The 12,135-nt window shown below is 43.3% G+C and overlaps 1 protein-coding gene across 1 annotated transcript in view; it reads right to left on the bottom strand.

Annotated features, from left to right (window-relative positions):
• Positions 1–12,135, bottom strand: part of Pde6b (phosphodiesterase 6B) — a 44,812-nt gene that overhangs the window by 22,955 nt on the left and 9,722 nt on the right. The window contains exons 2-3 of the mRNA XM_021162152.1: positions 5,818–5,970; positions 5,121–5,210 (exon numbers count right to left, since the gene is read on the bottom strand). Of these exons, the coding sequence (XP_021017811.1) occupies positions 5,121–5,210; positions 5,818–5,970 (243 nt within the window). The remainder of the gene's footprint in view (positions 1–5,120; positions 5,211–5,817; positions 5,971–12,135) is intronic.

The raw sequence follows: 12,135 nt of genomic DNA, 5'->3' as shown, positions 1-12,135 counted from the left end.
GGACCTTCGGAAGAGCAGTCGGGGTGCTCTTACCCACTGAGCCATCTCACCAGCCCCCCTTTTTTTTTCTTTTTTTTTCCACAATTTTTAAAATAATATTTTTTCCAAGTTGGTAGATAGATTTAGAAAAATCCAAGTTATACCAGCAAGCTATTCTACATATCTTGAAATCTTGACTATAAAGTCTATGTGGAAAGACAGAATACCCAGAATAGTCAACACAATTCTGAAAAGGGAAAACAGTATTGGTAGACTGGCATTATCATCCCCACGATTTTCTCTAGAACTACAGTGACTGATCAGAGAAAATCCCTGGAAAATTAAAAAGTAGATCTCCATAAATGTACTCAACTAACCCCTAACCCTCAACAACAAGGAAACACAATTCATAGAAAAAATGTTGTCTTTTCACAAATGACTAAGAGCTCGACATTCACATGCCAATGTGAATCTAGAGCCAGACTTTATAGTATTCATCAAACTAATAATGAGCCCTAAACTCAGAATTATTAAAGGAATTTTAGTCCAGCAACATGGCTGCTCTGGCAAGGGATCATATCCAAAGATATGCACATACATCAAGAATTACAGTATAATCGGACTGAAATTAAGACACACCCTTAGTAGTGAAATTCACACACACGTTTAATCCTTAACAATGAAGGTAAGGTTGGTTTGTAGAAGGAAGCAGCCAGTTCAAAAGTGATGTTTGATTGATGGACAGATAAAGTGATGAATCACAGAAGGATTTGACAGAATGAGTTAAAGATAGGATGTGTTCAACTCACATGGAAACAGCAGAGAAGGAGAGGCTGCTTAAGAGCAACAAGAGAGAAAAAAGCTGGAGTGGTGAGGTGATGTGTGTATAGCAGTTTGGGCAGGACAGTTTACAGACACAAGTTAGATACAGTGAAGGCAGAACAAGCCAGAGAATGAGAAGGAGCCAGAAGATTAGAACAGATTGTCAAAGTTAGTATGAGGCCAAGCAGAGCAAAATTCAGTCAGAAGCCAGGAGAAGCCAGATTGGATCAGTTAGCTTGTAAGATTAGATGGTAAGGAGGCTAGAAGTTTTCAGGCCTAGGCTTGGGATAGTTAGTGCAGAGGAAGAAACTCTCTGGCCTCAACCAAAGCCGTGTATTCACAAAGCATGGGCACAGCTCTCATCTCTTCCCTTTATCCAAGGAAATAAAAACATTTACATTTATAAGAATCCAAGACTCAAACTCCTAGAACATGACCTGAAAGACAACCTGGGTGATCTTCGTTTTAAGGATGAGGTTTTAGGTATAACAGTCTATGAAGAAGACTATAATAAACTGGGGTTATAAAAATGCCAAACTTCTGTTTTGCCATATGTATTATTAAGAGAATGAAAAGGCAAGCCACACTCAGGGAGAAAATACATGGAAAATGCACTTCTGGACTAACATCCAAAATACATATGAACGTGTTCCTTTTTGTTATTGTTGTTTGAGACATGGTATTTCTATAAAACCCTGGCCTAGTCAGGACTTACTATGTTTACTGTGTAGACAAGCATGGTCTGAAACTTGAGGGTGATCCTCTTGAATCTACCATCTCAATGTTGGGATTATATACCTTGCACCACATTGTGTGTGTGTGTGTGTGTGTGTGTGTGTGTGTGTGTGTGTAATGTGTATGGGCATATATCTGTTTGTAGATATGTGCATATGACAGCATGATTATGTGAATGCAGGTGCCTACAGAAAGCAGAGGCATTGTATTCCTCTAGAGGTGAAATTATAGGCAGTTGCAGGCTGAACTCAGGCTGTCTGAAAGAGCACTGCTTATTTTTAGCTATTGAGGTATCTCTCTAGCCATATATATATATATATATATATATATATATATGTATATACATATACACACATATACATACATACACACACACACACATATCCATCCTTAAAACTAAACACAAAAGGATGTAGACCAAGAGCATCTAACTGTACTATGCACCTTTGGGGCATGGAGAAAGTACTGATTTATTTTTAGGGCAGCTGGCAAAGGGGGTGGCATAATCTCTGTGCTCTGATTTTTTTCAAGGGAGTGAAGATTAGAATCCCTGATTAAAAATTCTCACATTTAGCAAGTGGGTGGTAGATGAGAAGAGCCAGGAGTCTCTCTGTTGAGGGTACATACCAAAAAGGATCTTCATGGCAATAGAACGGGGCTAGGGACATCAACCAGAAGTTATGTTTAATTTTATACCAGTATGGTGTTATATGAGATATACCTACTGTGCATGCACACATGTTAGCACATGTGATCTTCCTTTGCTGGGTAAGAGGAGATTGGAGCAACAAAGACTATAACAATACTCAGATCTTAGCTTTCAATAGAGAGTTCTAATACATGGGAGATGATGGGTTCTAGGACTAGGGCAAGAAGCATCCTGGAGAAGCCTGGGACTCCTACAGTGATGAAATGTGTTAAAAGACACTGGAGCCAGCTGAAGGGCCAGGGCTAAAACAGTTTGTGGAATGTAGTGAATACTGGATTGCCACCTAAAGCAGAAAACAAATACCCATGAATCTAGACATGAATCAATTATTAAGCAAATTAATAAATGAGTACAAATTTTATAGATGTTCCACTCCAAAGGAGGAGAGTACCTCCCATTCCTTTTTATGGTATGAGCAATGATTTCCTTCAGAAAGGAAAGGAAAGAAGGTCAGGTGACTTTAAGGTGGGATGGAAACTGTTTCCTGGTTTCTGGAGAGCCCTATGGTGGCACCCCACTGTGATGCAATGGAAAGGCTTTAAGACTCTAAAACCCAGTGACCCAAGTCTGATCACAAGAATGACATCAGAACAATTCAAAAAACATGAACCCTGCTAGCTAGGTTTCTCTTCAAGTCATAGGAAACAAGCTGACAGGACAAACTTTCTCAGACAAGAGGGGTCTGAGGAGATATGACAACTGTGGGATTTGGGATGGCATTCTGGGACAGAAGGAAAAAGAAAAAAACTAAGGAAATCTCAATCGAGTGTAGTCTTTAACGATGTTGTTAGTCCGTGCTGGTTCATTAGTTGTGGCAGCAATGAAAGATGTCAAAATGGAGAAACTTCTTGTTGGTGAGGGCTATACAAATTTGGCTCAACTTTGTAACTCTAAAACGGTCAGAAAAGAGACTATAACATGATATAATGGGGCTAGTAAGATGACTCAGTGGGTAGGGATACTAGTCACTTACATGTGACCTGAGTTTGATCTGCTGAACTCATATGATGGGAAGAGAAAAAAAACAACTCGTTAAGTATTTCTCTGATCTCTCTACTCAGGCCATGGCGTGTGCCCACCCCCACAAATAACAAACGGAAAGCAAAAACAACAACAGGAAACAATAACATGCAAAAATTGGATGGAATGTCCAGAATAAGCAACTGTGGGTTCTGCTGGAGCAACCACTGCTATGAATTAGCATTACTCAATTTCAAATAGACACAAATAACCACATCATGAGGGGAATGGGTTAATTCTGAGGTCCCAGAAGCCACTCAGGAGGGTGGAGGAAGGGCAGGGAGAGCAGCGGCTTTCTTTAACTGAAGACAGACCTATGTATGTAGGAGAGGAAGGCTGGGTAGCAGATAGGACAGCTTCCACTTCTATCAAGAGAATAACTGATGGCAGGCAGGAAGTGGGCAGTGCAGAACACTTGGGCACAACCTGGTGTGGTGGTTTGAGTAAGAGTTGGCCCCCATAGGGCCACATATTTGAATGCTTAGTCATCAGGAAGTGGCACTACTTGAGAAGGAGGAAGTGTATCACAGCCAGGCCCAGTATGGCTCTCTTCTCCTGATGCCTGAGGATCCAGACTTGTCCAGCCCCATGTCTGCCTGTGTGCCACCATCCTACCTGCCACGATGGTAGTGGACTAAACCTCTGAAATGGTAAGCAAGTCCCACTCAGTGCTTTCTTTTCTAAGAGTTGCCATGGGCATAGTATCTCTTCATAGCAAGAGACCTGACTAAGACGTTAGGATGGAAGATGGGAAGACAGAGGCTGGAAAACAAAGAGAGCTGGCCTCTGCAGCTGTGTGGGAGCAGGGATGAGTATGTATGATGTATATGTGTGATTTGTGTCTGAAATGAAGATGGTGAGGTTATGTGTGGCGTTTTGATGGTGTGGAACAGACAATAAGTGTATTGCATGGGGTGTGGTTCTGTGCTGTGTGTGTTGGGGTGAATTGTGGGTGGCTTATTTCTGGTGTATGTATGTGTGTGTGTGTGTGTGTGTGTGTGTGTGTGTGTGTGTGTGTGTGCATGTGTATGTCTGTTATGGGCTATGGGGCATGTAGTGGGTTTGGTGGAGGGCTAAAGATCCCTAAAGCACCTTTCTCTACTTTTTCTTCTGACAGTACAATGAAGATTGAGAACTACAAAGACCACTTGCCTCTGTGACCCCCTTCGACAAGCCATTATTCCCTCTTTCCCTCTCCAATCAGCCTGTCATCATTTCCCCTCTCTTAGCCCATGTGCCCCTCTCTCAGAATGGTCTGAGCTTCTTGCCTGCAGTCCTGACTCCTAGTCAGCCTACCTTACTGGTCTTGCCATCACCACAGTCCTTTGACAGCCCTAACTAGTCAGGACTCTCTATTCTATGGCTCCTGCCCGACTGAAGCACCTGTTTGTGGTCCTCCTCTCTCAGATCTTGCTTCCCTACCTCACTCATCTCTCTCAGCCTCACTCTTCCTCCCTCCCCTCAATGTCATGCCTCGGTACTTTATGCAGGGCCAAGTTGTAACTGAACTTGGTATTTGTCCTGCACTCCTATTGCTATATAGACTATAATTCGGTTGATCAATGGAGGCAGGCTCTGCCTTGAACTTGAAGTATCTGTACAGAGATCTCTTGGCAAGTGACCATTACCACATGGACATAAACTATCAAGATGTGCTCACAACCTGCCTGCCTAGGTGAGTACAGCACCCCTGCTCCTACTCAGTTTTGTACCTATGAAATGGATGGAAACATCGGGTTCTCTCAGGCTAGAGTCATGCTTTGACTAGACATCACAGTGTCTTGACCATTCATGAAGACAAAACAGCCTATGAGTGTAGAAGGCTGGGAAAGGATCAGCCAGAGCATACAGGTACCTGGCCTCTGCGTGTCTCACAGTTGTGGAGGTAGCTTAGGTGATAGATCTTCAGGTTTAATGTAGCAAAATTCAGGTACTTCGTGAAAACCTGAAACAGCAATTATAAGAGCATGAGTCAGAAATCCAGATGTTCAAGGACATATGTATAGAAAAAAAAGCATACCAGAAATCTAGATGTTCAAGGACACATGCATAGAAGGGAGGCATACCAGAAATCCAGATGTTTAAGGACACATGTACAGAAGAGATGCATACTCCAAAGGTCTGGAGGAAGTACCACACACATGCAAGAATACTGGTAGACTATACTTAGTACTCATGGGTGTGGACTTGCACACAAAGGTTCAGTCCTGTGGGGCAGGGACATGGATCACACACAAAGGGACACGACTTACATACACACAGATGAACAGCTGGGGCATAGCTCACACACAGAGATAAATAGAGACACACAGAGATTTGAAGAATCTCTGTGAGGGTGTGACTTACGCCTCTGGATAAGCACAGCTCACACACTCAGATTAACAGAGGGACATAACTTAGACCTAGACTTGTCAAGGGGCATGGCCCACATAACCACATGAGAGAGAGATAGTGGCATTCAGATGAGCAAAGGCATGCTGGGACAAATGCAGACACACACATGGGCAAACCCATGGGGAGAGCTGAGTGTTTAACAACTCCTGGACACTCACATCTTCATCTTCACTCGTGAAGCATGGGCCATCCAGTTTATTCACTGCCATGATCACAGCCACGACATCTTTGCCATTCATGATTGGTGTGGACAAAATGTTCTTTGTCACATAGTCGGTGAGCTCATCGGCGAATGAGCTGAAGTGGGGACACTGTGGTGGGAAGAGAGAGGTTATTGCTATGGTCGGCAGTGTGGTGCTTCCAGGTTTTTACAGAGGGGCTCTGCTTAGGTGGCCATCATTTAGACTAGTGCTGTGATGCCAAGTAGCCCTACCTCTGAATGCAGGACACAGTCTCTGGGCAGAGAGAGAGAGAGAGAGAGAGAGTTCACCCTGTTCCTGGGGTTCTACTAAGCTCACCTAACCTCTGATTCCTAAGAAGTCTTTCAAGTTTTCCAAATAGCCCCTACAAAGTTCTAGAGCACCTGTCTTCTTTTGGGCAAAGTTGGCCTCCTGAATGCTCAAGTCTGCCCCGCTGCCCCTACCTTCAGAACTTCTAGCCCAGGTGACTATCTCCTTCCTCCAACGCCTCCAAACCTGCTGCACACTCTTCCTGGATAAGTATGACTGCATGAAGGATGGACTCATTGTGATTGGTAGCTTGTTATGAGACACTATTACCAAGTACAAATTGGCTGGGGAGCTGAAGTCGGGAGTTTCCTATTTCTTGGGATCTATCCACCAACCCTGCACTTGAGCTCTGCTCTACCATGAGACTTTGTGACATGGTGAGTTTGCCCATCTCTGATCTCAGGGAGGATTCAAGGAGGGCTCATAAAGGACTCCCACACCTACAACCCCAAGATACAAAAGGAATCCTGCTTCTGAAGTTAGTTCCACCTCTGAAAGGAACAGGTTATTCGAGCTAGGTTCAGGATACTAGGTTAGAGTCGGATAGCTCCCAACAGACATGACCCTGCCTTACTCTTTGCTTTCTGGTCATTCTTTTATTTCCATGAGACTAAAGCAGCCTGGCATAGTGACTGGGGTGAAAGGCTGTGACTTTGGCCTCTCTTCAGGGCCTGTCTTAAAAAGTTGGAGCAGTTCTATGTCCTTCCCACTCCTGTTCAGTGGATGAAGGATGACTATCAATACCTTCGACATGTCCCACTGTTAGAAGAGATTTTCTTTTTTTTTTATTTATTTATTTTATTTTATTTTTTTATTTTATTATTTTTTTAATTTTTAATATTTTTTATTACATATTTTCCTCAATTACATTTCCAATGCTATCCCAAAAGTCCCCCATAGCGCCCCCCACTTCCCTACCCACCCATTCCCATTCTTTTGGCCCTGGCATTCCCCTATATTGGGGCATATAAAGTTTGCAAGTCCAATGGGCCTCTCTTTCCATTGATGGCCGACTAGGCCATCTTTCAATACATATGCAGCTAGAGACAAGAGCTCCGGGGTACTGGTTAGTTCATCATGTTGTTCCAACTATAGGGTTGCAGATCCCTTTAGCTCCTTGGGTACTTTCTCTAGCTTCTCCATTGGGAGCCCTGTGATACATCCAATAGCTGACTGTGAACATCCACTCCTGTGTTTGCTAGGCCCCGGCATCATCTCACAAGAGACAGCTATATTTGGGTCCTTTCAGCAAAATCTTGCTAGTGTATGCAATGGTGTCAGCGTTTAGAAGCTGATTATGGGATGGATCCCTGGATACGGCAGTCTCTAGATGGTCCATCCTTTCATCACAGCTCCAAACTTTTTCTCTGTAACTCCTTCCATGGGTGTTTTGTTCCCAATTCTAAGAAGGGGCACAGTGTCCACATTTTGGTCTTCATTCTTCTTGAGTTTCATGCGTTTAGCAAATTGTATAGAAGAGATTTTCTTATATGTACTGAAGACCATGCATCTTGCAGCCCTGTGGTTTGTCATAATTCTCCATAGCTCAGCTCTATGAGCAACTTGAAAATTTCCCTGCTGGCATTCTGTCTCCTTGGTAGCAGGTTAGCAAGGCCACAGTTTTAGCTATAGGAGCCTACTAGGAGTCTGATGATTGGGCTATCCTCCCAGAGGGATGGAGGTGACTAAAATCAACTCTTCCCCTTCCCTCTCTCCTGGTTCTTGGAGAAGCAGCCCCCACCTGACTGCCATGTGGTGCTAAGCTGGAGATAAATCAACCTATGAATGATAGCAGAGAACGAAGATGAGCAGCAAAACCTGACAGAGATAACATTACTGGGATATATATTAATATCTTGTCACAGAAGATCACCAATTTTTTTCTGGCTAAATCATGGGTATGAGGCTTTGGTCATGTGGTACATCCTTCCAAGGAAGGAATTTACCTGGATGTCTTTGTCTCTGGGCATATCCTGGGTAGCTCCACATTATTGCCACTGTGGCTCTTGTATACCTGGTGATTTGCACACACCTATCTTCTGACTATTAGTGCTAGAGGCTAATCCTGATCTGCAGGTTGCTTCTAGAGCAGTCTTGAAGCACTATACAAAGGCATAACGAAGTGTTCCTACACAGAGCAGGAAATTGCCTTCAGATGATATGCATAGATCTTTACACTTACTCTCATCTGATGCATACAGGTACACAATTTGATCCTCAAATGGGTCACATAGGTTCATATAGCTGACTCTTAGGTTAGTAGTTCTCAACCTGTGGGTCATGAACCCTTTGGGAATTGAATGACCTTTTCACAGAGGTCACATATCAGATATTCTGAATATCAGATATTTATATTACAATTTATAACAGTAGCAAAATTACAGTTACAAAAGAGCAACAAACATAATCTTATAGTTGGGTTCACCATAACATGAGGAACTGTATTAAAGGGTTGCAGCATTTGGAAGGTCAAGAACGTCTACTCTTAGATGAAGTACATTTGATTCTCAGATGAAGCCCACAAATCTACAGATGTGGCCTTCAGAGAATGTACACGACACACAAGTCTCATTTTGCTTTTCTTACTAGCTTGATTTCTACCACATTTCAACCCACATTTGACACCTCACTTTATTGCCCATTTCTATCTATACATTGTCTAAATCTCATTTTGTAAATAAAACTGCAGAACAGCCTGGGACCTCCCTATCTCTTTCTCTTGGCCTGCTCTCCACTCAGGAAACTCACCTATTTGTTGCTCTCTTTCCATATTTCCTTCCCCTGCTGGGAATGAACTATTATCAAAGCTATGGTTTTAAAATGCTCTCAAGGATGCTATGTCTTTGGTTGGGCTTTTAAATGCCCTCAATAGCTCTTCAACCTCAGCCTGGCCCTATAAGTCCCCCATGTAGATGGTGTTCCTTCAGCCTTTGGCCTCACTTCTAGACCTCTAGAGGCTAATCCTTTCTATGTATGTGATGTAAATGTGCATTCCACATTGAGGATTGACATGTAGCCCTGCAGCTCCCAGACATCCTCTTTGTCATCCTGTGGCTTCAGGAACTTCTGGGGGCTTCCTCCTGCCTTTCTTGTCCATTCCACTGTCTTCCCAGGGCTTCTTTGCTTCCATAGTTTCCTGCTTAGAATATCTGACAGCCTTAAAAGTGAGCAAAGGTGGCAGGTACTCAGGCCCTAGAGACTCTGAGTTTAACTCTTCACTGCCAAGTTATAGATGCATATGTATCACAAATACAGTGGGCTTCTGAGACAGTTCTTTCCAAGAAGACTTCTGCAAGATCCACTTCTCTATGCCCATTGTCTAGGCCAAGACCCTTTCTATTCTGCTGACCCTTAACCATATGCATCCCTCCTCTACCTCAAACATCTCTGGGGCTCCTGAGCCCATGGCCCAGACATCCTAGCTTCCTTTAGTAGCTGGGAGAAATTTATAGGGTGAATCAGCTTTGTTTATTGCTGTCCAGAGGAGTGCCTTTGCCTTCCTCTAGAACTGTTTCAGATGAAGTCCTCTAGAGAAGGACACACAGAACCAGGTTAAAACAATCAAACCTTCCAGTCCCTTCCTGGACAACCTAAAGTGAATGTTATCATTTATTATCACTCTGTTATAATGCTATATTCTCCACCCCAGAGCCAGTCCCATCCACCCTTCCTGAATATCCAGTGTATGAGGAGGCATGATCTTGAGCTACATCTACTCAGGGATGTGCTGCATCTCCAGGCAATCTAATCTTTCCAGGAGAAATATACATGACATCAACCACAAAGCTCCTCATTTCAGAGACACTGTTTTAGTAGCAATCCCCATGTTCCCCTTGTCTGTCGTGAACAGCAAACCTCTCTGCACTCTTGCTGTGCTTGGGACAGAATCCCAAGGCCTTCTGCACATCAGACAAGTGCTTTATTACTGAGCCACAGTGCCAACCCTGCCTTTACTCTCCCATTTTTCGGGGCACGCTCCCATCATGTTCAGCTACATTTTTTTGTTTTTGTTTTTGTTTTTGTTTTTGTTTTTGTTTTTGTTTTTCGAGACAGGGTTTCTCTGTGTAGCCTTGGCTGTCCTGGAACTCACTTTGTAGACCAGGCTGGCCTCGAACTCAGAAATCCACCTGACTCTGCCTCACAAGTGCTGGGATTAAAGGCGTGCGCTACCACCGCCCAGCTACAATTTTTAAAAAGATGTATTTATTTTATGCACACCAGAAGAGGGTATTGGCTCTCATTACAGATGGTTGTTAGCTCCCATGTGGTTTCTGGGAATTGAACTCAGGTCCTCTGGAAGAACAGTCGGTGAGCCATCTCTCCAGCCCAAAGATTTATTTATTTATTTTATGAATATGAATATACTTTCATCCTCTTCAGACACACCAGAAGAGGGCATCAGATCCCATTACAGATGGTAAGAAGCCACCGTGTGTTTGCTTGGAACTGAACTCAGGACCTCTCGAAGAGTAGCCAGTGCCCTTAACTGCTGAGCTATCTTTCCAGTCCTTGTCCAGCTACATTTTAATCTTACCATGTCTTGTACTCAGGATGGAGTTCTGATCTGGTTCCATGGCTGATTGAACCCCACCCCCATCCCCCAGTGAGAAGCTACTCTAGGGAAGGGACCAGGGATATATAGTGTCCTGGGTCAAGCCTTCTGTGACATTTAGGAGATGACAAATAGGAGTAGAGATGAGAGACCATGTGCACAGAACTAGGGGCTCTCATGTCTTTGGTAAAGATAGGGGCAGAGATCTCTGGAGATCATAAGCTTTGGTCTGATTTCTGTTCTGAGGCTTTTGTTGTGCCATGGCTTAGCTTCATCATTCTTTGAGCCTTTCAGAGCCTTGTACCCTGTTGTTCTGGCTATAAAGTTATGTTGTTGCTTCTCCCTGGCCATGCAGGTACCAGTACTGCTCAGTAGCACTTGTCCACTCACTGACTCACCTATCTACCCGTCCATCCACTCATCCTTCTACCCACTCACCTATGTATCACCCCTCACCCATTTACCTATAGTCATTTACTCACCCAGCCTCCCTAAGAAACATCTATTTGTTTGCTGTGGAGGTCGTGGGTGTTAGGGACCTGAAACAGATGATGTAGAACAGACTAACCTTTAACTTACAGAAATCTGTATGCCTCTGCCTCCTAAGGACTGGGATTAAAGTTGTGTGCCACTATGCCCAGCGTCAAACAGTGATATCATCAATTCCAGCTCACCAATCCTACTTCTGGGGTTGTCATTTCTGAGTGAGGACTCCTCACAGAATCTGTGCCCAATTTTCTCTTGATCTCTTATAGCTTAAGCTTAACTTCATCTAATCAGGACCCAAACTGTAGGTAACCCACTAGCACCAAGATTTACAGATAAAAAATATGATCAGTGGGTACAGTGTTATGTTATCTCATTGAACATTACCCCCAGCACCCAACCCAGCCCAATTAAAGGAAGACTTTGAATTTTATTTCTCTCTCTGATTATGTAGTCTCTCTCTCTCTCTCTCTCTCTCTCTCTCTCTCTCTCTCTCTCTCTCTCTCTCTCTCTCTGTGTCTGTGTGTCTGTGTCTGTGTCTGTGTCTGTGTTGTGAACCTGGGATTTTTCTACCTTGGATTTTAAGAGCTGAATTTTTAATTGGCTTAGAGATAAATGAATCCTCATAAATTGAGTACACTTAAGCTTGCTAAAAATATGTAAATCCAGGAGCTTTTTCATTCACATGATTTAAATAAATCTTTGATAAATAGGCTGATTGAAAACCTGTTGGTGAAACATAATTTAAGTCTTCAGAGTGGTCTGCACATTTTCATCTGGGTTTACTACTTTATGTAGGTTTGACACAGAAGGAAACCTTAAACTGTAAAGGTACACCCAGGGAAGGAGTTACAGAGACAAAGTTCGTAGCTGTGATGAAAGGATGGACCATTTAGAGACTGCCGTATCCAGGGATCCATCCCATAAGC

This window comes from Mus caroli, chromosome 5 (assembly GCF_900094665.2).
Source record: "Mus caroli chromosome 5, CAROLI_EIJ_v1.1, whole genome shotgun sequence".
Lineage (NCBI taxonomy): Eukaryota > Metazoa > Chordata > Mammalia > Rodentia > Muridae > Mus > Mus caroli.
This window is presented reverse-complemented; position numbering and strand designations above follow the sequence as displayed.